Source organism: Plectropomus leopardus, chromosome 1 (genome assembly GCF_008729295.1).
Source record: "Plectropomus leopardus isolate mb chromosome 1, YSFRI_Pleo_2.0, whole genome shotgun sequence".
Classification (NCBI taxonomy): Eukaryota; Metazoa; Chordata; class Actinopteri; order Perciformes; family Serranidae; genus Plectropomus; species Plectropomus leopardus.
Genome location: NC_056463.1, coordinates 8,571,832 through 8,598,292, shown reverse-complemented (window position 1 = coordinate 8,598,292; position 26,461 = coordinate 8,571,832). Strand labels below are relative to the sequence as shown.

At 37.7% G+C, this 26,461-nt stretch overlaps 2 protein-coding genes across 2 annotated transcripts in view; one reads left to right on the top strand and one right to left on the bottom strand.

Annotated features, from left to right (window-relative positions):
• The window catches only part of LOC121946759 (A disintegrin and metalloproteinase with thrombospondin motifs 7), a 78,365-nt gene extending 60,397 nt beyond the window's left edge, over window positions 1–17,968 (top strand). Inside the window, exons 21-24 of the mRNA XM_042491497.1 lie at window positions 539–712; window positions 1,784–1,930; window positions 2,441–2,603; window positions 14,678–17,968. Of these exons, the coding sequence (XP_042347431.1) occupies window positions 539–712; window positions 1,784–1,930; window positions 2,441–2,603; window positions 14,678–14,823 (630 nt within the window). The 3' untranslated portion in view covers window positions 14,824–17,968. The remainder of the gene's footprint in view (window positions 1–538; window positions 713–1,783; window positions 1,931–2,440; window positions 2,604–14,677) is intronic.
• Window positions 17,969–18,978: 1,010 nt separating this feature from the next.
• On the bottom strand, window positions 18,979–24,502 carry calml4a (calmodulin-like 4a). Its single transcript, XM_042488839.1, has 5 exons — window positions 23,971–24,502; window positions 23,849–23,879; window positions 23,380–23,520; window positions 21,964–22,152; window positions 18,979–19,632 (listed from the first exon to the last, which is right to left on the bottom strand). Exons 1-5 carry the CDS (start codon window positions 23,971–23,973, stop codon window positions 19,535–19,537), a joined length of 462 nt encoding a protein of 153 aa, XP_042344773.1. The 5' UTR covers window positions 23,974–24,502; the 3' UTR covers window positions 18,979–19,534.
• Window positions 24,503–26,461: the final 1,959 nt, after the last annotated feature.

Sequence of the window (26,461 nt, the reverse complement as noted above, 5' to 3'; positions counted from 1 at the left end):
TGCGGATCTCTATGTCTCTACACTTGTTTATCTTGGATACAGCACCCACTAATGGTTGTGTGCGTGTGTCTTATTTTGAAATTCGCTCAAAATGCCAACATTTTTTACAGCTTCACAGAGGCGCTATGATGGCTGCTAGACTCTCGGCAAATAAAAAAACAAACACTGATGTTTGTATTAAACACAAAATGATGAGCCTGAAATAAGCCTCCCTAGATAAATGAGATGGTAGACACAGACAAGTACTTTAAGTATGAAAATTGCCCTAAAAGGATTTTGTAGTTATAAATATTTACAACAATCGGTCATGCGGGTCAGAAGTTATCTAATGTAGTAAGTCAAAGGATGTTGGAACTGCTGTTTGGTCTTGAAGACTTTCATCCATCACTCAGTTCATATCAGTGGTGTTTTTGGATGAATGATAAAAACCTATTAAAACCGCACAGCAAAGCTGGCTCACTTTGAATCACTGTTACCACAATTCAACCTCCAGCGGCTCGTGCTGTTTGAATAACAATCATGCCACGTCTTCTCCCAGTGTTCCAAGAATTGTGACGGCGGCATTAAATCACGAGAGGTTCAGTGTTTTGACTTGCGGGATCAGCGGCCCCTACGACCTTTCCACTGCAGGGCCATGTCCTCCAGGCCACACACCCGAATGGCCTGCAACCTTCAGCCATGTCTCGACTGGTACACCTCCTCCTGGGGTCAGGTGAGTAATATAAAGCAAACAATGAGACCCATTTGGAAAAAATGCAGTGGTGTATTCTCTGGTTTTCTGTTTGACAGGAGAAATTCCACTCAAAGCTTGCCACGTGTGTTTTCAAATGAAATGGTGATGACCGTCAGAACATTTTAAGAGCGTCAAAAGCAAAATTTTACTGGAATATACCCAAAGTAAATCTTGTTTCTAAAAAATGCATTAAAAATGATAGCAAATCAGTAGTCTATTCAATAATACAAAAGTGCTTCATACAGTAAAACGAGAATCCACGAACACAAACACATGAATAAAAACAAAACCATGTGATAAAAAAATAGGAGTACCCATTAAAACCAGAAACTGAGGAAACGCTACCATAAGTGAGGAAACACTAGAGGCAGAATAAAACCTAAAAATAGAAAGATAGAAATAAATGAAAAGGTAAATAGATAAGATGGTAACAGTAATAATAAGAGATAAATTAGTAAAATACTCACACTGTAAATAAAAGGTAAATGTCAAGATAACAGCACAAAGTAAAATAATAAACATGTTAACAAATAATGAAGTAGTAAAACTGTGAAACAGACAAAAATGTCTGAATAAATAGTCAATAGATCAATAGATAAAGTTCAATTAAAAGCCAAACTAAAAATGTCAGTCTTGAGTTTGCTTTTAAAAATATCAACCCAATGGAAGTGATCAAGCATCTAAAATGTAAACATTTGCTGCTTTTTTTTTTTTTGTCATTTGTGATTGTAAATGAAGAATTCAGGGTTTTGGCTGCTGGTTTGATAAAAGAAGCAATCTGAGGATGTCACCTTGAGCTCAGGAAAATTTTGATGAGCATTTCTTACAATTTTTTTGACATTGTATTGACTAAAAGATTAACTGTGACAGTAACTGACAGATTATTTATTATTGAAAACAATCATTAGTTGCAGCCTCAGTCAAAGCTGTTTGTCTGTGCACCTAAATTCAGGGATTCATGTATTCCTTATGTCTGTAATTTTGTGTGTGTGTGTGTGTGTGTGTGTGTGTGTGTGTGTGTGTGTGTGTGTGTGTGTGTGTGTTGTTCAGTGCTCTGAAGTGTGTGGGGGAGGTGAGCAGCAGCGTATGGTCACCTGCCCAGAGGAGGATCGATGCAACGAGGACCTTCAGCCCAGCAGCATTCAACCATGTAATAGCCAACCTTGTGCTCAATGGCTTACTGGGTCATGGGGACAGGTACAGATATGCATAACACACACACACACACACACACACACACACACACACACACACATAAAACAGCTCAAAAAAGAGAATAATCCTGCACAGTGTATAATTCATAGACCATTATAAAAGTCTTTAAACTGCACACAGTCAAACCATATTAATATTATGATTATCAAACACAGTTGCTATCAAATGTTCCTCTTACCATTGGCAGACTGTTGAAATATGCCTTAATATTGAGAATAATAACCAGTGTTGCTGGATTTGACACCTAGCACTACAGTTGTCAAAAAAAGTAGCCCTGTTTTTATAAAGGACTTTGGCTCCTCAGATTCTCCCTGCTGTGTTTAGTGGCTGAATACAAGTCACCAAAAACCAAAAACATTATTGCTTGGACAGTCTGCAGTTAAGAAGATTGTACAAGAAAATCATGACATAAAATATATTCTTGTGCAGCCAGTAACAGTGATCCATAAAACATGTGCTGTCTGAAAATCATTTTCTGAACTTCCTCTGCAGTGTTCGGCTTCTTGTGGTGGCGGAGTGCAGCGTCGACTTATCAAATGTGTGAACACGAAGGCGGAGACAGAAGAAGAGGTGGATCAAGCTCAATGTGACCATGAGCCGCAGCCTGAAAGCACCCAGAAGTGTAACCTTCAGGAGTGCGAGAACGCCCCCTCTGGTAAATTCATCAACACTGTAAACATTAAATTTACTTAACATATGCATCGTCATTGTGAGCGTGTTAGCATGCTGATGTTAACATTTAGCTCACAGAGCTGCTGATGTGGCTGAAGACTCTTAGACTTATTTGTGGATTGTTTGGGTATATTTTGACTCCCCCTGCAGATGTTTGCTGTATACAAGCGTCAGCCTCCGAGGCTGAAAAATGAAGCCAACATAGAAGTGCCAAAAATGTTACTTGAATGGCAAATTGAGGCTTCAGAAGTGAGTCAATCCACATAGACCACCAGTTAAAATCCCCCACTTTACAGCAGAAATAAACACGTTTATAGCCTGGTAACAAAATACACTTTTGGTCCCTTTAACTAATTTCAAACTATAGGCTGTGAATGTTTTTAACTCAAATGTTTACTATTTTGTTTAGGCTTGAAGTTCCTCATATTTAGGGGCGGAGCTGTTGGATGACAGGCTGTCTGCGAGGTGTCACCACAGTCTGTAACACAGTCCTCGTACCTCCACAGCTCCACCCTTGCAGCCAAAAATGGTCTCTTCAGGCTCAAAAAAAAAGAAGAAAAACAAGATGGCAACGACAGAAATGCCAAACTCAAGGCTTCAGAAACAGCAGTCCATAAACCAACGGGTGGTGTCACGGCAGCTATGTCCATTATTTAAGCAGTGTATAGTGGGTGCCACCCATCGACCAGCTGCTAACACTGTGACAGCCTTGGTTAGGTAACGTAACCTTGGTATAACATGAGATTAACAGAGAAAAGACATTGTTGGTATTTTAATGTGTTTTCAGTTCATAAGACTTAATTATATCATTTTGGTCACCTAAAAATTCCTGTTCAGCATTCGGTGGATTGTTCAGTGTTTGGTTGAAAAAACTTTCTAAGGAGGTGGAAGTTAAATTTTTCACTTGAAAAATTAGCATTACCATTATTACTGATAACCATAGCTATAAATGCCATGTGCCAGCCAAGTCAGCAGGTAGTACTTCTGATAGCGCCACCTTCTCGTCTAAATATGGTCTCTCCAAAAATCCAAAAATCCAACATGGCAACACAAACCAATGGTTGACATCATGGTGACTATGCCTATTATTTATACAGTCTATGGTCTTACACTGGGCCAGTAGTGTTGCCTAGATGAAGATGATGATGATGTATGGAGCCACCTGCATTGGATGTATTTAAATGGTCATCACTTGTGTGCGGCTCATCTGCAGTTTGTTTTAACCTGCTGAGGAGGGGCTCCGCCCAAAACATCTGTACTTGCAGATATTTCATTGCATTTTTGATTATTATCAAACCACAGGAAATAGTCTGGGATCATTATTTTGATTTTCATGCTTTCTCCTCTAGGATCCATCAAATCCATTAATGTGAGTTGTGATTTGAAACATAATGACACATAGGAGACAAGAGCATGGACCCATATAGCAAGTGATTGCTGGAGGACTTTGATTATAGGGTGTCTGAAAATGAGAGAGGGAAAAGGTTTGATTCCATTTCCGCTGATTCTGGCTGTGTTTCAGGGTGGTGACAGCAGTGTTTTGATTGGACTGTGTATGTAGGTGAATGGGAATATTGAGTGAAATATCAAACTGGAGCACCCTTAGACTTAAGGAAAAAACCCTTAGTAAGTGCAAAAAGTGCTTCAGGTGTGATTGGTCAGAAGAAGTGCCGCACAACACCCCGCCCCCCCCCCCCCCCCTTTTACTTTTTTTTTTTTTTTTTTTTTTTGAAACCAAAGTAATAACCAGTAGCGATCTCAGCATCTGAGATTCAACAATCTCAGTATCACTACTTACGATGACAGTCAACATACAACATCACACAACTTTGTCAATTTGGAATTGAGGCTGTTCTTGAAAACTCGACAAAATGGACATAAGGAACACACAGAAAATGCACAAAAAACATTAGAGATAAATCCACATTGCAGCCTCAGTTTTTGACCAAATGTCCTTACTAAACCTTAATAGTCATAAAGGAGAAGTGGTTAAAAAAAGGGCAAAAATGTCTTGAATTAAAATGTATAGCTTTGAGAAAATATTTCAGTAAAATGTTTCTAACATGACATTTATTTCAGGTGTTTTCAGTATTAATCTGTCCAATAGCAGCAGCTTTTTTGACCATATGAAGCTGTGCACTTTGCCATACATCAACAGGAGCATTGATATCACTGGGAATCCACCAGCTCTTCCTCTAATAATGTCAGATCATTTGCCAGTGGAAAGGCTGACTACATTCCCCTCAAAAGTCGTCTTTGTTAACCAGGCAGTATAAAACAGAGACAGTTCAAACTCAAAGTAGGAGAAGACATTTGCAATCAAAGCAGCTATTCACAACAGTGAAGTTATAAGCAGCAAGTCTTCACCGGCTTGAAACGCATCATTCATGGCTTGACATTCCCATCCTTTGCTTTTTTCTCTTCTGTCATACTTAATCCTAAAACCTCGTACCTACAGGAGATCAGAGTTTAAATCTGGCTTTAAGATCACAACTAGAAATGGCCCCTATTTCTGCACTCGAGATGTTTTTTGCCTCACCAGGTGTTCAGAGGTTGAGCAGGTTATATCTGCTTTTTTCTCTTCAGTTTTCAGCATAAATGATCCTCACAGCTAACTGTTGAACATGAAACTATTTTTGTAGATTGGAGACAATTTAACCTCATCCCCTCTTGAAATAAATGGAAAATAAATAACACAATTCTCCAAAGATATTCATAACTTTTGCAGCTCCTACTCTAACTAACCCTTTATCCCCTGAATCGACATCAATTTTCTTGTGCAGTGTTCAGCCACCTTTCACGTACTCAAGTATTTAAACCTTTGAACGCTAAACAAATTGGTTTGATCTCTTTTGAAAGCATGGGGTGATAATACAATGAGCAACTAGAAAAAGAAATGTTCCACAAATTTCAATAAATTAATGGATTTAGAAAATTCATCATTGCTACTTTTACCGAGGTCACCAAAGGGTTAAACAATCATGATTTGCACTTTTTTATTTATTTATTTATTTTTGAAGAGCAGTTCAGTTGCATCTCTGTTTTATATCAGATAAGAAATCACAGTGTTCCTCAGATGGCAGCCTGTTAGTGCCTGAACACCAGCTTTGATGGCATGTTATGGTAAATATTTGAAGAATATGATAATGTGACAACAAACAGTTTGCTTTATCAGTATCAGATACAGCAAATTGTATCAGATTACAAATATTCTTTTTTTTCCCCCATGTTGACAAGGATATGCTCAAAAAGACATGTTCACATGTGAAGCGTCTGAAATGACGTGTGCAAATGTGATAACATCACGTGTGCTTTTTTTAAGTAGGGGTGTCATTAAGACTAGTAGACTGAAACCAGCTGGATGAATTTAGTTAAGCAATGATGTGAATCAGATTGATACAATTACAGGGAAAATCAAATGAATTTCAGAGAATGAATGGCCGTCAGGGTTCTCGGTACGGATCACTTGTATCAAAATGTGATGTTGTAAAGTGTAAAACTCTGCATTAAAACTCAAACTGAGGAAATCATTAATATTGCTGCAACGTGACCCATTTTTATTTAAGATACGTAACTGCCTTGGGAGCAGAGTTACCACTCTCAGAGATACCACAGTGAGATCTGCCTTTGCAAGATGCACATCTTCTGAAAGCACTTACTCACCTATGCTCTTTCTCTCACTCGTGTGGCAGAAATTGCTCAGGAAACAAGCACTCAATAGATGGGTTGGAAGAGTGAATATAATGTACATCTTAGGTAGATAGTATACTTGAGTATGGCAGTCACCCCCCCCCCCCCCCCTCACTGCATAGAGATCAGAGGTTATTTGTGGGTGAAGCAGAACACAGAAGTCTCACAGGATTAGTTCTCAGCTGTTTACATATGGTCACTGACCTGTACCAAGAAAGCGTTTAATCAATGACAAGACCATAGAGAGAGAATGACGAGGTGACTGGCGCCTGTCATGGTCTTGTTTTTTTTTTATAGTGTGTTGTCGTTTGGATTTTGTTTTGGGGTTTGTTTTGTTTGTGTTTATACTTCCTTCACACATTCATGTTTCGTCTGGACTAAATCTTAACCTTCCATCTCACATTTTTGTCAAAATGTACTTAATCATATATTCTTACTCTGTGAAAGGTTATTACAATTTTGTGAGGTGTTTGTTGATATTTGTCAAAAAATGCAAAACTTTGAATATATATTTGTGTGTGTGTGTGTGTGTGTGTGTGTGTGTGTGTGTTAGGGCTGTCAGCACTCACACATTAATCACGATGCAGTTAATTGGCAGCCAGCATTCCTGTCTTTAAGAGGCTGAGCGGGGCTGAGTTTTAAAACCAGAAAGCTAGAGTGATGGTATCATATTTAATTAGAAGACCTGAAGAACGAAAATAGTACCAACCATTGTCATGCTAGCTTCTTAGGAAGGGGGCGAAATAACGCTCTCAAATTCTGCCATGGCACGAGTGAGAAAGATAGAGAAAGTGAGTGAGCATGTGGCATGTGTGTGCCAGTGATGTATGCATATACGTATGTTTGTATATATGTATGTATATGTGTATGTGTATCTGTGTATGTGTGTGTGTGTGTGTGTGTGTGTGTGTGTGTGTGTATACAGTTATTTGTGATTTAATCTTTTTCAACCATACTTTCTGGACGGCTGAACAGACAGTGCAAGTCTTCCAAGTATCAATATGCCACACAATGATATACTGACCAGCACATTATATCATTCATATAGTCGTGCTTTTGTCCAGGCCTGCCAGGTTAAAGTTGCTCTGAGTAGCCTCTCATCAAGCATTTTCTGAAAGCTGCACACACAAACTGAGACTTTCATCAGTTTAGTGTGAAACTACTGCAGTGACATGTGTATGACCACGTGAGCCCAAGACAGACCTCAGCTTTGATGTGCTTGACAATACAATCTGGGCTGCAGGTCATTATTATCACAGTAGGAAGCCAAGGTTGGTTTGCTTAGAAATAGGAGGATAATATGAAGCTGATGTGCGTCCATCTCTCACAGGGACTGAACATGTGCTTTTGGAGCATGGGGAGGTATTTACCAGAAAAAAGCATGACATATTCAGCCATTAGGGACATTTTTTGCAGCCAGATATATTGATTAGGCTCTTTTCAGAACTAATTCTGCCGCACGTGCCCCTACAACCTCAACTGACCCCTGAAGAAATGCACGTGTTCAAAATAGATTGTTTCAGTTGTTGTCTCCCTGTGTATGTGGGACACTTTGGCTGTCTCTCAGTGTCGATTTGAATTCTCAAGTCTGTTACTCATCTTACCCTGAACATCTCGGGTCAGAGGTTATATCAGGTTAAATCTTTTGGAGTGTTGGTCTGTTCATTTGAGTTCACAACCTGCTGTGTGATGTAGCTTGAATGAACCAGGAGAATTTGCAGATCCATAAAGGATTCTTCCCACAGAGCTCTTGTATAGTATGTCTTAGATTTTGACCTAAACAGGTGCATCTAGCTGTTAATCTGTGCTGTGCTTTTCTCAGGAGGCCAACTTTTTTGTTTTGCACATATGTGGAAAAAATGCATGTTGTTCTTAGATGACAAATGCGAATACTTGTTACAAGTTTTAACATATGACTTGCATTTCATATGAAAAACTGCCTTGACGGGCAAAAAAACTTGAACAAGTCTTTAAGTTGTAAAACGAAATAATCTTTATAAAGATGAAATGCGATAAAAACTTTATTGGCACAGATCCGAACATCTGAACACTTCATTCCTTTAGGGCTGATCTCTCTTCTCTGCGACAGTCTATTCTCAATGGATCTACTATTGAGAATCAGACGAGCCAAAACTAACATCATCATAGATGGTGCTGATGAATCCTTTAATGAAAGATGGTCTGAGACAGAAGAAAAATTTAGGAGCTTTCTTTCGAAGAAACTGAGAATAGACCACCATCAATTTGAAACAGCCTGTTTCAAACCATGACCAATCACAGAAAAGCTTCCGAGGAATAAAGACAAACTTTCTATTCTGGCCAGAGCAAAAGCCCTTAAAGGGTTAAACAAGCATATATAAAGGAGGACTTCTTTGATATTGTTCATCAGAAGCGAATTTTTGCCTGAAATGAAGGGGACATAGCTTACCTGAGACATAACAAGCTAACCGTGCACTCACTGTCACACAAGCCAAGAAGAAATGAAACATGTCACTTGGTCTTGGGAGATGTCTCTGTCTTACAGTCATGTTATATTAGATTGATGTTCTTGACTACAGCTTTGCTTTGTGCACAACATTAAGGCATCAAAGATACTAAAAAATTGTGATCTTGCAGCAAAGTGATGCAGAATTTAAAGCACTGAAGCTCTAAAAGACCCCATTTCTCTTAACTTAAGAGCTGCATTGATTTTTTTGTGATTTGAAGAACGTTTGTTGCATAAGGCAGCATTGCGGCCTAAGTGATGTATGGTGTCTCTGAATCTTTGTGCAAGCTAAAAATAATGTCCAACATACAGTGCATGATCTGGTGTCTGGGAAAAGCAGGAGGGAGAGTAGAAGGAGAGCGTGTGGACAGATGACCTCCATGCACTCTGAAGGTCTCGCTGCATTCACATTTCCCACAGCACAGAGTTACCGTCGGGAGCTAATGAGCCACATTGTGTGGATTTTGTGTGCGGCTAAAAAGATGAAAAGGGGGTGAAACATCAACCATTAGGCTTGTGGCTCCTCTTTAATCTCTTAAAAAAAACTCAGTTTGTATGTGTGTAATGTGCCTAAGCGCTTAAATCGTACCTGGAACTATTTTCTTTGAAGAATGAGAGAAAATGCACGTCTATATACAAACACCAGGCTGCAATATGGGCATGATAAAAGAAAAACAAATGTATGTTGCTGATCATAATGTATATCCAACAGTCTTCAGATACTTTATTAGATCATCTTGGAAGTTAAATCTTCTGTAGTTAGTTAGTTGCACATAAAAAGAACACATAGGTGCTCAGCCCACATGGACAAGACAACAAAAAATACTGCTGCACTCGTAAAACATTTGTCATCCATTCTTAAATTACATTTCAAACAAAGAACTCAAACTTATTGATGTAAAGGTGTGCTATATACTTTAGTACTATATGGTTGTTTCATAGTCTTGTCCACTCCACACCACAAGAAATATTACGAGCAGCAGTTTTAAAGATTGAATTTATATCATTGTTATCAGAAATCTAACATTAAATGCCAACAATTTATGTAACGGTGAATTAAAGAAAGGTTCAAAACTAAGAAAAGTGAGTTTACTGTAGTTATGCTCACCTTCTTTTTCATACACAGATTAACCCTTTGAAATCTGATGTATTGTATTTTTTCTCTGTAAGATGATTTTAAATATAAAATTATAAACATAGTTTCCCGGACATTTTTCCCTTAAAAAAAATAAAAATCTGATAATCCTCCCCTCTTTTTCAAAACTATTTACTCATCACATTTTACCAATTTCTTACAATTTGTGTGACATTTCTTGACATGTTGGTCAAGGCTTTTTCCCCCCATGTTTTCAAAATAAAACTGGACACAAGAGCCTGACACGTTGCTGAGTTTTTTCACTGGAAAAAGCCAAAAATGATAATGATAATTTGCTCAATCAACATTTCACACTGTCTCATTTCCCTTTGTTTCATACAAATATCAATTATAGATGCTTCAAACAGGCTCTATGTGATATTCAGACCATTAATATAGAAACAAACCAAAATTTGCTTCGTAAAGCAAATGTTGACTAAGAAAATTATCACCATTGTTTATATAGACTGCTCATATAGAAATAATGTCTTTTGTGCAAGCGAAGTGTTGAATATGGATCAATATAGTCATTTCACTTTCATACGTACTTGAGGTAATTGACCAACCTTTCACTCTGTCTCTTATTCAGCTCATTTGTTGTGGCTCATGCTATAATTAACCCTCTGTGACGCCTAGACCACCAGATGTTAAGTGTAGAAAACAAATGCAAATCTATTAAAGCATAGGCTGAGGGGCTGAAAAGAGGCTTCCTGTGAACAGGTTTTCGTGTCACTCAAGTTAAGACTCTGTATCCTCAAATAGTGAAGAAAAGAAAGCATACAACTGGGGAAATCCCACGTCCCACTGCCTCCTTCTGTTGTTTACAGTTCTATATGGGGCATGATGGTGAGTGGGTCAAAGATACAGTAGCGGATGGGGGTGTATAGAAAACAGGAAATGTTGTGTATTAAGTTGCAGCTGTGGCCTTTGCACCCCATTGATGTCACTGAGTCTCTAATGTGGGAGACACTGGAAATTCTGCACTCTGGAGTATTGAGAGTTGCTTTGTATAAGAGCAGCGGGTTCAGTTTATACTGTATGTATATAGGTCATGTTGAAAGGCGCAGCCACGGTGCTCGGCAGATTGATGCAGGCTTTTTGATAAGCACAGCTGTTCCAGTCGTTCCTTAACAACCCCCCTATCTGTTTTTGGTTTACCTCTCTGTCCAACAATTTGGTTGAAAAGAGAACATTATTAGATTATTAGTTATTGCATGCATTGCCAGTGAATTTGGACTAGGCATTCATTGTCCCTAGAATTAGATTTTTTAATGTTTTGAGGTTACTTTAACCATGTTTTTGTTTGTAGTGCCACCATGAGACTAGAAATTTTCCATGTGTCCAACACTTTGGCTCTTTTAGAGTTAATGATTTTCAGGAAATTTGCTGTCAATAATTATGAAGCTGAGACGATAATGATTTTTGATGACCTTATGATATTTTCCAAATCCATGTTTCACAATAAGTATGTTTCATGCACAAAATAGTCCAGTTTTTGCACTTATTGGGAAAAAGGGAGTGTTCCCTTAAAACTGTTTACATGGCAAATGAAAAATAATATTCCACTAATACTCCCGTTTACATTCAGACATGCAGACTTCAATTAACGTCCCCTAACATGTTGTTTATCATGTCAAAATATAGAAAAGTGTAACCGATGGAGTAGCTTGTCATTTCGTCTCTTTGCATTAGATTTTTTTTTCAAGTTTTACGATGGTGGTGGATTTGTTTGGTCATATAAACACAGCCTCCCACTTTTATTCCTTCAGCCATGTTCTTTAAAGGATTGACGTTGCGATATTCGCACAAATCTTAAAACCTTTTTGTATCCAAGTCCTGCATAATGTTTATAAGCTGATGTTTTTCTCCCTCTGACCAGAAATGTGGGCTTTTCTTTTCAGCATTCATGTCTGCCCCACGGCCTTGTAAACTGTTGTCTAGGTGGTTTGTGTAGATCATATCCATGACACACAGAGCTGACTATAAACAGACAAAAGGCGAAACTGCTGTAAAAAAAGAAAGAAAAAAAGTATACTCCAACTGCGCTGCTGCTCCAAAGAATGCTCCAAAAACCTGAACAGTGCCGGCACTTTCTTTATCTTTTCTTTTTAGTGTCCCTTCTATAACAGCCATTTGCTGTCTGCAGTCACCCACAGCTTTGGGAGTCCTGATTTGCATCCAAAAGCGCTTACATTTTCTGTAAATAATAATGTGACACAGACTGTAGGGTGTGAAGACCATGATTTAAGATCCAAGGTCTTCTCAGGGTAAGAGTGTGAAGATTTGAAGGACTTTCAGCAAAGGCTTTGAAGGTGTTGGAGAACTTTAATAAATGAAAATGAGCAGCTGTCTCTGGCACTGAGCCACTGAAAAGCACATAAAATAGCGATTTGCAGTCGCAGAACTGACCTATAATGCACAGTTGTCTGTTAAAGCCATCAGCCTTCGCCTCTGCATCTGAACTCACCTGAACTTAGATTGAGCTGAAATTTCAGCAGGAACTTGTGGGATGTTTTTTTGTTTTTTTGACTTCGACAATCACTTAGTGCTTGTGGGAACTTGAAGGACAGGTGGTAAAGTGAACTCAGTTCCTGAAGGACCTCTGATTTCTGCTTACTTAGTTGTTTTTAAATGGGAGGCCAAAAAGCTAAATACAAGAACAACATGAGGCTCTGAAACAGCAAGTGTCTGATGAAGTGTGACGATTCAGTGACTGCCCACGCTCAAATCGCTGTCTGGACTGGTTTTTCAATTTCATGCCTCTGCTGTAACTGCTGTCATTTAAAATACCAGACAGCAGATGGTTTGCTCTGCTAGTTGATGGACACAAACCTTCATACAAAACTGTGCGATTGCCTGTTTGTTGTTGTTGTTGTTATGAAACTGGGTTGCCCTCTAACAAAAGTTTTGATGAGTTGTCTTGTTTTTTTCTACTTTTTGATACATGTTTCTGGGAATGTGGTGGAAAGCCCAGCAACCAAATATATTCAATCACACTGTAAGCCTTTTCTTGTTAATTGGAAGAAGACTATCTGTTGTTGCAGTTATTGAATGTCGCTCCAGAAAGCCTGAAAACTGAAAAACAGAGCAGGATGGGAGCTTCATACTTTACATATGCCGAGCAAACTCTGTAATGACACAGATACAAACGATAGATTTTGGTGCTAATTGCAGTTTTAAAGACAGTTTCAATTTTTTTTCAAATCTACTGAAAACAACACTTAAAATGCCTACATTTACACAGTGACACATTTTGATTCATACTGGCCACCCAGAGATCATCAGCCCTTTTTACACAGATCACGCTGTGGGGCGGCTATGACGTCCCTTCTTTATGCAGTGTTAAGTGTGGCCCTAAATGTTGGGAATTCCACGTCCAAGAGGGTGTGTTCATTATTTAGTTTCTTCCCTTCTCACTCGCTCTCTCGCTTCCTATCGTTTTCTCTTTGTTTTTTTAGATTTTTTGTTTTAAAGGCTTTTGCAGCGTTATTGGATAGGACAAATTAAAAGAGCGAAAGGGGGGGAGAGAGGGGAAGACATGCAGCAAAGGGCCGAGGTCAGACTTGAACCTACGGCCACTGCGGCAACGACAGCCTTTGTACATGCAGCGCTGGGCACTCCCACTTTCTCCTTTCTACCTGTCTTTGTATTTCTTCGGGAGCACAGCACCTGAGAGTAATTGGGAAAGACAGAATAAGACAGATCTGCAGAGCCGACTGTGGACACAGACACTCGTGCCCACAGCAGCACAGCAGCAGTAGGGGTGAAGGTTCTCCCTCCTGCCTTGTTCCTCAGTATGCGTTAACGTTTTTGTTTTTTTGTATTTTAGGTTGGAAACTGCTGTTAGTTCAGCTCTCAGTTTAGTTTCAATTCAGGCAGTTTATGGGCATTAGTGAGGGGGAATCTTTATGTCTTTTCAACATGTTTTCATGCCCAACTTACAAGAAAAAAACAAGAAAAAAGATCATGGTTTGGGTGAAAATAAATATGTTTTTTACGTAACTTAAACAAGTATGTCCTGTGATGTATGTGACATATGTCGCATGACATGTCAGTCATATGATTTTAACTTTGTGACATAGTTTTAAAAAAAAAAACCCTTTAATATTTTAGTTAAATGTTTTTCCAGGAGCCAGTATCAGCTCTTATACCAGGAAAAACATTTTCAGTGGTAAAGACACATGTACTGATGGCTGCATATTTATGTCTACAGTTCTTTTTCAGAAAGCTCTTGTTCATGTTTTCAGCTGGGAAATTGTGCGTATTTACAATCAAGGTCAAGCTATATTTTGCATTGCTAAACAGCATATTTAAAAAAAAAAAATCAAATCCACTAAATCTTTTCTGTCTACTAATTAGCGCTTTGGATGACTTTTCCTCTGAGCAGTTTTCTTTCAAGGTCTCTGGTTTCATTTTTATCCACTTGATGAGTTGTACATAAAAGAATAAAAAACAGAGACATATTTGTTCATTTTTCACCAACTCTGGTCAGAAAGAAATCATTAGCAGGTCTTTAAGAACAATCTGTGTTGGACAAAGAACAAAAGAGCAGAATGTTATGAGACTATTCACACCTGTCACTGTTCAATTTCGAGTGCAAGTCGAACGATGTAAGAAGATTGCAGCCCTCACACGGTGTCAGCAATTCACTCTGTAAAGACGTAACAGAACAAAGTCCGTATCAAACCTCTCTGTCTCTCTCTGTCTCTGTGTCTCCCCTTTGTCTCTCTCCCTCTCACCCCCACAGGAGAAGTTTGCCTTCGTGATCGAGTATCATTTCGTTTCTGTCAGACTCTCCGCTTGCTGAGTCGATGCCACTTGCCCAATGTTCGTGCACAGTGCTGCAAAACCTGCAGCCATCGATCCCGCTCCAGCAGCACGTCTCGCCACTGAGCTGAAACCAAGTAACCACTCACCCACAGGAACACTGACGAAACAGAAATTTTCTTTTAAAGTCAACAATCTGAGCCCTTTCCTGAGTTATTTGCCACTAGAGATTAAGTGTGAATTAGTCCCACTCCAAAACTCAGCGTGTTTGTGCCGGTTACTTTATCATACAGGGCTGACACTAATTGGAAAAATAACAAAGCCTCTGTTTTAGCGAAATAATGAGAATGTAAATATTTGTTTGCACTTTTTATACTATGCCGTTTGACCAGAGTCGATTTTTTTCTCTTAACATGTGGTGCTACATAAGGACTCTCCAATGAATGTAGCCAGCTTTATAATGCATTATTACACATGTAGATAAACCACTCATTCACCTTAACGTTTGGTACAATGCTTTCATTTTATTGACAGCAGCAGAAACTGTACAGATTAAAACAGGTATACAATGCGCAATGTGTTTTTTACGTATATTGTGGGAGTTGGTGAGATGGGCATAACGCTAGGTAGGTGTGTAGGTTACTGAGGAGGAAGTAGTTAAAGTGTTGTGTATATTCTGATGACTTTTCAGCTGATAGGTGTGTATACTGTAAACAGCCAGAATAAGGGGTGGGTATATGTACCTGTGCATACCCTCCACTACACCACATTTAGTGGTACAAGTTTTATAAAGCAAAAACTAAGTGGTGCATTAGAGCTTCATGAGACATTTAAAAATAATTGACTGTTTGCTAAGTCCCGCCCCTTTATTGCTATGCCTGTCAAGCTTTTGATCATGTAGATTTACTATTCATTTTTTTCCAGTAATTTTAATGTAATTTTTAAACAATGGGTCCTTGACTTTAGACAGAAATAGACAAAAAGCAGCCTTATTATCAGAAGTAGCTAATTTATCATGATCTGTAAACCACCTCAGGCTGACTTTGTGATGTTTTTTAAAATGAAAACCCTATGAAGGACGTCTTGCACTTGATGGCAAGTTCGTCTCCTCACAAGTTGATGAATCATGTAATAAAGAAACAGCATTGTTTTTGTATCGCATTGTGGAGCTAGTTAGCCATAGTATTTTAAGTATGTCATTCTGATATAGTTTGGATGCATAGCTTACATACAAGCCGGTGGATTCAAGCTTTAATGTAATATTTTCCATCAAAATGGTTTTATTTTAATCTTACTAGAGAAAAGGCTTTAGAGAAATTGACTAACCAATTTGTTTGGCAAACAGCGCACAGATGTCTTGAGCAGTGGGCAGAGCCAGATGTTGTAAACTGTTTGGGCTCAACCCAGATCAAGAGGGCTCTGGGGGCACGTAAACAGATTTTTATTCCCATTCACAGCACTTTTGTTCTAGTTGAAACTTCTACATACTGAGCATCAGTCTCACTACAGAAATCCAAATCTTGACAGGACTGCAGTGCCTATTTATGTTTTATAAGATATGACTGGACAATCACTGTTTGGAGGAGAGGCTCAGCAAACACTCACTGTTTATGTTTAATGTCCACAGCAGCTTGTAAACTGTTTGTTTTTTTTTAAATGTAGCCTAATAAATCAGTAGCAGCTGTGCAATGCTCCACTTTGGCTTTGCCATACTCATTTTTTAAAAAAGTCACAAAGAAAAATATACACAAAAAAAGAAGGAAAGTGGAGGAACTACATGGTGCTACACAGGCTCTAAACATTTCGGGTCAGGTATTGGCAGGCCCAGTGCCTTATTGAATAGTGGATAATTTGATGGTATTGATTTTATTAACCACTGAATAGAAAAATGAGTCAAACTCAGCGTAATAGAATATGTTTTTGGAGGGACTCACTAAGTCAGTGTCATATCACATTAGGTTTACTATACAGCATATTAAGGATTCAGCTGTGTATATAGCACTGTGGCTGCCGCAGTCACGCCGGGGCAGCCGCAGTGCCATCATATCCTCCTGTATCTCTTTGTGCTTTCTAATATTAAAAAGGAACATCTGTAGAGAAGCTTTCTTGCAATATTGAACTTCATAGATTGTTACAGGAAAAAAAGAGGGGGGGAAATCAATGTTGTGCTTTTATGAAATACTGTAAGTTGAGATAAGGTGCTTGTAGATCATAGATCATCCCATTAATAGAGTTCTTAACGCAGCGCTGCAGCTTCACAGAAACATTTCTTTCCTGGAAGTGCGGAGCATGATGCTCTGGAGCTGCGGTGTTGTATAAATATGTGTAAGGCATTTCAAGTAGTTTTATTCCACATGTTGCAAAACTTTTTGTGTTGACGAACAAATTGTCATCAAACAACATGAAAAACAGGAACCAAGATGAAGTATAGTTAAATCTCACAGAGTTGGAATAAGTATTAAAATTAGTTACACCTGCCTTGTCTGCATACATTATGTATACATGGAAATGGCTTTTAATGTTTTAAAGTTCATTTTTCTTTAAGGTTTACAGTTTTAAGGTTGTTGCTGTCTTCATGCCTGCAAGCTTTTAGTTCTAGTGCAGCACGTTTGGAGTTTCCAGCGTTGTGTTCACAGACTGAGCAGACCGGTAGTCTGGGACGTTGATAACATTAATAATAACATTCAAATTTTTCCCCCAGTGCTGAAAGCACGCTGAACAGTGGCAAAGTGCGGCCTCGAGATGCTGCAGTCATTTCTTCCTGCCAAACTAATACTTGGGAATAGTTTAATTTTTGGCAGTGAATTGCGGCCAGATAGCACCCTCAGTCAATCAGTTCTACACATTCTCATCCCAAGTCATCACATATTGCCACTTTGCAGTGGACTTCCAAGTCTGCATATTACACTCTAGGTATCCTTCTGCATCTGCAATTGACGATCCAGGATGCAGCTACCGTGATGTCAACAATAGCACATGGTGGGATTATGCTGCACGTGGTTACGTTTAGGCAACAACAACACAAAGCAACCAACATAACAGAGTCCAGGGTTTGTTGGATCCTCCATTTTTCCCTTTATTGATAGTACAGCTTAATGTAGATAGGAAAGGTGGGAGAGAGAAGGGCTCGAACCCGAGCCACTGCAGAAGCCTCAGCCATACTCCAGGTCGCCCTGACTGCTGTGACATTTTAAACTATGTTAGAAAGAATTTCTTACCGCCAGTAATACATGAATGTCATTATTGCGTTGAGCGGCACTTTGCTGCTGTTTGGTGATTTCAGCGTAAAGGATGATTCGAACATGATGCAAGTTTACGCCATGATCATACAGAAAAGAATGAGACTAAAGCCTGAAGGTGCCAGGCCAAAAGACTGATTGTTTTGTTTTTGTTTTTTTAGGATTCATATTTGTACATTTAATGATTCTGTTGGTTTCCAAGCACAAAATTAACACAAGTGGCTAATACTAACCACAGCTTTGTCAAAGCAGCACGTTGCCTGATTACACTCTCTACAGTCCCACTGTAAACTGCATTTAAACAGGCCAGTAATAGGCCTTAAGACAGTTACATGTTTTGAAAAAATGTTATTCATGTATTAATCAGTGATGTGCTGTTACATATGAGTATTTATATACTGTGCTTTATACTACAAAATAAAACTTGTGGGGGAAAAAATGCAAACTACAAGTGGCTTCTGTAAAAGCAGTCCTCACAAATGTCAAGTGCCTGAGAATTATGCACGCAGGACTGGAGATGATGGAAACTGTCAGAAAGAAATAGAGAAGAAAAACAAAAAAAGACAAAAATGAAAGATAGAGAAAATAAAGAAATAAACAAAAACAATAAAAGAGAGAAAAACAGAGCAAGAAACAGAAAGAAACAAAAGAAATTATAAAAGGGAAAATAAATAAAAAAAACAGAAAACGGAAAAAAAAAAAAAAAAAGAACAAAAGACAGAAATGAAGATAAAGAAAAGCAAAAAGAAAGCAAGAGCAAAACTAAGCAAGGGAGAAGACAGTAAAGGAAAAAACAATAAAGAACAAATGAACAAGAAAGAGCAAAAATATATATACAAATAAAGACTGAAAAAGAAAGGTAAACAAAAAGCAAAAGAAAATAAAAAGAGAAAATAAGAAAAATAAACTAGAGCCAAAGACAAAAAGAAAGAGGAAAAACTAAAGAACAATGATAGAAAGAAAGAAAAACAAAAAATAGAAGAAAGAGGGGATGAAATAAAAGGGAGGGACAAAAACAAAGACGGTATGAGAATTTAAAAGGCAGGGTTTTTAATTTGTTTTTTATTTAAAAATTCTGATAGAAAAAGATATGTTAATCCAAACTACACAGCTTTTATTAGACAAGAAAAGAATGAAAAAAAATACTTGATATTATGATTTAATACTGATGTGTGGAAGGTTAACAGTGGAGAGAAAACATTTCATGAAATAAAAGGTTTATTTATTGCTCATAAGCATGCAGAAGTCCGTATAAAAGAGATATTAAAGTGGAAATCAAAACTGTGGGTGGAGGGTCAGGCCTGTTAAAAGGTGTACGGAGTATTCAGCGCTTTTAAGATTTCATCATTTTAAAGTACAAATCATATCACATAGTAAAACCTAAGTGTTTCACAATGTGTTCAGTTATATAGGAGAGTTATTAAAGAGGTCCTGCATGCAATAAAACCGTTACTACAGGAATAATCTCGGAGGAAAAACAAGAAAAGCAGAATATTTCAGAACATAACTGTCAGTTTCAGCATCATGTAGATTTAATATGTCGTTTCAAACATCCAGTTTGGCGTATGTGAAGTCAATTCCCCGTCACGGCTGAAAATTCAGTAATCGACAGGCGGCAGCGTCACCATCTGTGTGAACTCCTCGTAGTTGACGATCCCGTTTGACTTGACGTTTGCCTCTTTGAAGAGTTCATCCACTACACGAAGAAGAAGGCAGAGAAGGCAGTTACGTAAGTGGGACTGACGAGAGAGAGCGCAGCCTGAGAACTCATTTGTCTCCCACGATTGTTCAGAGCTCCTTCAGAGTCTCTGCTGCTCTCTGCCTGTGGGAGATTTTGACTTTCTGACAACCCCTTCAAAGTGATGAGCTGCCAAAAACCAAGACCAGCGTGCTGAGCCAGACCAGTGTTATTCCCATTAGCAGAACTGAAACCATTTACCTTATTATTATGGCGTTTATCCACAAACTAAAGCTCATTAATGTTTATATTGTAGTGAATTCTATTATTTAGAGATTTTTTGAGGTCCCTGTAACTCAAAATTGTTTTTATTTTATGTTACTGTATATATCTCTACTATACTTCCACTACGTCTATTTGGGAGCTTTAGTTACTGGTAACTTTGTAGGGATGCTTTTGTTTATTTATTTGTTTTTGTCTTTTGTTTGTTTTTTGCTTTTTTCAGTACATTTACTTTTGAGAAAGAACATTTTGCTCTTGGTCATTTTTTTTGCGTTTAGCTCCTTCTGATTTTAAACCTTGAATGCAGGACTTTATAATTATAATGTCTCTTTTTTCACACTATCAAATTGCTACCAATGTAAAATACTTATTTTACCACTTATTAGTTTTACATAGAGAGCAGTATATTTACAGTGTGTCTGCTGGGCCTTAAAATATTCAATAATATAAAATATTCAATTATATAAGTATTTTATCTTATTTCATATATTCATTTTTCTCTTTGTCACATGGATTAAAGCTCCTTAAAGCTTTCCCTCCACTGACACTAGAATTATATCCTAAAAATGTATTTTGCTATTTCATTTCAGATTAATTCGATTACAATTCATTACTGCTGAACTGGCTTCTAAATTAGTCAGAAAAATCTCCTGAAAACTCAGACGTGTGAATTACATCAGCAGCAGTGATCACAGCTGCTTACAGTCACCACATGTTCGGAGCAGTGCTGTACGCCGGCTTCTCTGTCTGCTTCAGTAATTCGGCTGTCAGATTGATTCGTGGATGTCTCCCACTGAAAAAGCAGCGGAGCAATATTTGTTTATATTCATGTGCACAGCAGCACTCGAGGCAGCACACTGACAGACGCTGAATGAAAACTTTATGTTTATATGAATCTTAAAGTCAGAATCTGTATGAATGACGGAGTTTCCCTGCAGGAGTCAGAATCTTCGCTTCAAAATATTTAACCCTCCTGTTATGTTGCGGGTCAATCTGACCCGTTTCAAAGTTTTAAAATACTGGAAAAATATTTTCTAATAATCTTTCAAACATGAAACCTTTTCTACTGGGTGTAGTTACTGAAATGAACATGTAAAAGGAAAATTACTAATATAACGTGTTTAAATTTAAAGGGACATTTTAACACCTAACAGAGAGATGTTTGAATTAATCAACATGTTGCCATAACAGAAACTATTTGTGAAAATGCTGAAAAAACAAAAGCCCAAAATGAAACAAGAATGTGTCGAAACAAATGTGGTGAATGTGAATAAAAAAAACTTTGAAACATTTTTTTTAATGGAAAATGAGTGAATTCTCATCAGTAAATCATGATCTGTAAGAGATGAAAAACTTAATTACACTAAATATTATTTAAATTGATATTGATATTATTGATAAATTGATATTAATTAAAAAACATATATTCTTAAAACACTTTCAGATAGTTAAACATGCACCAGGTCCAGGGAACATTATTGCTGATCCTTGAAGTTGAACGGAAAAATTCAATTTCGACGCTTTGGCTCCGCTTCACATATGAAATGAAGCAATAATGTTAACATGCCAGAGAAAAACAAAGTCCACTGCATCCTTAAAATACAGTAAAAATCTAAAACTTTGGGAAAAGAAATGCAAGTGATTTATGTTAAACATAGATAGACTACAGGATTACAAATTTAGATCATATTTTGTTGTTTTTTTACATTTTAGTAGAAATTTCTACCAGTTTACCACAAACTGGTAACATACTGTGTCTGTATTATGTTAGAAAAGCACTTTAAATTTAATTGTTTATTGGTTTTTGTAGTTATAGCAAAAACTTGGACCCTTATAGTTTGATTTCAAAACCATTATGTTACAGTCTATAACAGACGAATACACGTGCAGACATGCACAGATCGCACTGTAACTTTAAAATCAAACATTTATGTGCCCACTGTGCATTATAGAATATTGTGAAATAATTTTATATTGATTAAAAAGTAGCATTTGCTAGTTTTTGCTGTAGCCCCGAAGCTTCCTCTAGTCTTTTGAGGTTGCTCTTTTATCAGAATCAGAGTTTACCTTCTTTGTCTGTGAGTTTCTCCCCCAACATGGTGAGCTTGGCCCGCAGCTCGGACGCCTGGATGTATCCTTTCTTCTGTTTGTCCGTCATCCTCAAAGCCTCCAGGATTTCGGTCTTGGGGTCCTCCTGTTGCATCTGTCTGTGCATCATTGTCAAGAACGTAGAGAAATCCAGCTCTCCTGTCTTTTCTAAACGTGCAACAAAAAATGTGTCAAACAGTCATAAAAAAAATAATGCACATGTAAGTTTTAAGTTATATTGTAAATGAGCAGTAAAATTTACTGTGAGGGTCGCTTTGGGATAGAAATATTAGAATTTGAAGTTGTTAATTTTTTGTTTTTATGATACTTCTCCCTTTTTTCCTTTTGAAGTTTGGAGTTTGTTTAATTTTCATATTTATTTCAAGAGAGTTCACACTGTATGTTTAACACCCTTTTGGCTTTATGAATGTAATTGTTTTGCAAGCAAAACAGCAGGTTTCTTTAATGTTGATTTGCCACATGATAACTATTTTTCATTTTTCTTAAAATTCCTTGACATAATAATAATGAACAAGTATATAATAAAATGAATAGCTGTACATTTAACAAAAAGAGTTATAGTTCTCTAAAAGAACGACACAAAATAACTACTTATGTACAATTAAACACATTTAAAGGTCCGGTGTGTATGATTTAGGGGGATACTTTGGCAGAAATGGAATACAATATAATAAGTATATTTTCTTTAGTGTATAATCGCCTGAAAATAAAATCTTTTGTGTTTTTGTTACCCTACAATTTCTATAAGGTGTAGGTCCTCGTTTCTGGAGATCGTCATGCTGCACCGTGTCTAGATAAGGGCCATTCATGTTTTTGAGTCGGCCACCAGGTTAGAAGCCCCTCTGTGACGAGCAGCACCGTAAAAACTTCTTTTTTTAAAAAATATGTGAAACTTCTTTATTTTATTCTTCTTTCACTGGTTTCAATCACTGGGTCAGTTTATCATGGAGATTAAGAAACCTCTGCAGATAATTCAGCTCCTGGTAGAAACATCTGGATCCCAAACTATCAGAAAAAAAAGGTGAGCACACATTAACAGGAGCTATCTCTGTCATGCCAAAGAGGAGAGGAGAAGCTGATTTATCACCTGCTTTGTTTATTTTGGAGGGGAGGAGACATCTGTTAATAATGGGGGGCGTGGGTAAAAACCTCCTGAACATCGAGCACTAAAGAATTTCTAACCAGGAGAAGTTTCAGCCGGTCACAATCTGTAATCCTCACTGCTATACGGCGCTAAATCTCCTTAAATCTAACATACTGCTCCTTTAAAAAAACAAACGCTATCTCAGAGTTTTAGCATAAGACCTGTTTTTACTTCCTGAATCTTGAATGGCCCTAACACAAATTGTATTTACTGTGTTTTACGTGTTGTACCTATTTTGTGAACTTGTAGATGTCTGTCGATTTCACCAAACGTGGGGCTTGTACCGAGGCAGCGCATAACTGTGATCAGGTCTTTGGCTGCTATCTTGCCCTTTTGCTTCTTGTCGTACAAGGAGAAGCACTCCTTAAACTCTGCAAGGGAAAAAAGGAAAGGATTACATCAGCATAGTGTATGTATTTCATTTGATAATTCAGTACGGGAAATTATAAATGTTATTTATCCATCATACAGGAGCAGGTTTACTCAGAAATACGTCAGCTTTACACTACAGGAACTAATCAGACTGAACAAGGTCAGACTTTGAACGTTATGTGTGAACGCATTTCTTTTTCAACATGTATTAGTTACTAAAAGATAAGTAAAACAGAACTTGTGAATAAAACACCTTGTAAAAAGGGAATTTCAAACATATTCAGTTAATAGATAAAAATATCATGCTGTGAGCTGAAATCCTCTTACCATTGATTTGAACAGGGGTGAAGAATTTAGCCTGCAAAGTGACAAAAGCGCGGCGTTACATCATAAAAACAACACAAGAAAGTCAATGCAAAGGCTGAATGGAAGGAATTTCTTGCTCTTACCATTTTACTTTGTTGCTGCTCTTCCAGGAAGAATAGAGTTTCCTGTAGTCTGCGTCACGCGTCCCTCCACCTCTGTGTAAAGTCCACCACCTGTAAGCCTCCACGTAATTTAATATGTGTTACCGTGGAAACGCAGATACCAGATCCACAGTGCTGCATTGTCCTTCCCCTTTCCACATCACCACTCTGACACAATGAGGGGACCAATTATCACCCATGTGTCCCCGTCCTGCTCTGTGTCCAGAGGCCCTCAGACTTTTTATGTTGAAGACAATTTACATAAATCTTTGAGTTACATAATTCATCCGTCTTTGTTTTCACGTTTTATTATCATGAGGATTATTATCTGTGGTGTTGTGATTAAGTCCAGCAGGCTTCTGGATTTATTATTCTTTTTTGTTATGTAAGTGTCATAATCCTGCGTTTTCTCTTTGGAGTCTTATCTTGTGGACCTTGTGTATGTCAGGGATACTCAACTTGCTTTGCACGGGAGCCGCTTTTGCTAAAACGACAGGAGGCCAGGGGCCAGTCACAGCACCCCCATACATGTCTCTCAGATTTTAGGACATTTCTAGGATTGAAGGATGTGTCCAGGATTTAAGGACATTTGTAAGATTTTCTAGGATTTTAGGGCACTCCCAGGATTTAAGGGTGTTTTTTTGTGATGATTTTAGGATGTGTCTCAGGACATTTTTAGAATTTTAGGATGTTTCTAAGATTTTAGGACTTTTCTACAATTGTAGGATAAAAAAAAGAAATACTAAAAAATAATAATTTATTTATTTATGTGCAGTAATACAGTGAGTGGTCACTGGAAAAATTGGAATTAAAGCTGAGCAGTCATCCTGGGGGCCTGGGGATTGTGGCCCCTTTAGATAATACAAGTGTCTCTTACGGTTCTTTTAGTCAAGGTGGCGACAAGACAACAAATATGTGTATTTTTTTCATCTTGTTTTGTGCCTACCTTTAGCAGATCATAACATACTGGGAATGAAATTAATCTGCACCAAAAAATACACCAAACTTTCTAATGGATGTCAGTTTCGAGCCATGGCGAAGACTGAAATGTTCCTTTAATGGACAAAGAGCTTGTTGTTTTTAACTAAGATGTTTGTTGGAAATATCTTTTAGTGTTCATGACTCAGCAGTTAAGTGAAGTGAGGAGTCAGCAGTCAACGATGGTAAAAAACAGTCAATAAAACATTTTTTTTTTTTTTTTTAAATGTTGTACATAATACATTTGGCTGATTGGTCTGTTGGTACGCTAGATGACCAAACACATAATCCCCTCTAGTTCAATATTTTATTCAAGACAAAATGAATGTAAAATCTAAGCAGTGAGAAACCAGAAACGTAACTATTTTACCAGTAACAAAGTGATCTTGAGGAAAACAATAGTAACAGTAACAATCTTACAAAAAGAAAAAAACTCATCATGTTAAGAAAAATTCAGCAAAGTAACAATTTATCATTTGAATGCTGTTTTCATTCAAAAAAAAAGTTTTCATTTGTATCGCAAAAGTAATCCACTCTTGCTTCCTTGATCTTTTTATCGTTTTATCTTTGAAACAGTCCTCCATCCAGTATACAGGTTTTAAATCCTTCAACATGTTTTTATGGATCAGCAAGCAGATCCAGTTGTTTACGAATGGTAACAGTGCAGACCGCCACCATCAGATTTAACCCTGTCTTTTATTTTATTAATCTTTTGGCTTTATATTATTATATTTGTCTGTTTTTGTTTTGAAGACACAAATTATTTGGTACTGCTGTGAAGTGTATGCTATCTTTTGGTCAGAACTAACTGTTTTAGAAATAGTGTATATTGTATAATGTGACGTCATGAGAGGTTGAGGAGAGACAAGTTTCCTCCAACAAGGACTACAAAAGATCACAGCATCCAGTAAAAGACTACAAGACCCAGAGTAAGTGAGCAGGGCAGTCAGAGCACGCATTAGTGTCCAGCTGAGACTTATCAGCTGATTGCCTCTGTGAGGGAGCTGAGAGGGGAACAGTGAGAGGTGCACAGAGAGGAATGAAGCTTTAGTTTTTATCCAGAAAACAGTGAATTAGTTTCGATTTTAAATACCTGTTTTTGTTTTGTTCACCTTTCATCCACAACAATTAAGCTGGCCTGTTGTAAGAAGACTGAAAACACTGAATTCAAGTTTGAAAACAATTTTTTTCTGCCTTCATGAATCCCAGAGAAACATTTCTGACCTCTTAAGACATCACAGTGTGAACTGCGTACAGAGGCCGTAACTGACAACCTGACACGTTTTTTCCTCCGAGATGTTAAAGATTAACCTCCCAGCATTCAGCCCTCATGACTGGACTCTCTGACGAGCTTCAGCAAGGTAAGATGTTTTTTCTTTGATTTTTCAGTGAATGTACCTCACATGTATTCACCTGGAGTTTGTTCATAAAAGTTAGTTTTGTCGAGGAAGATGGTCGACTGTATTCAATGTCAAACGGTGAAACAGTCGACTCT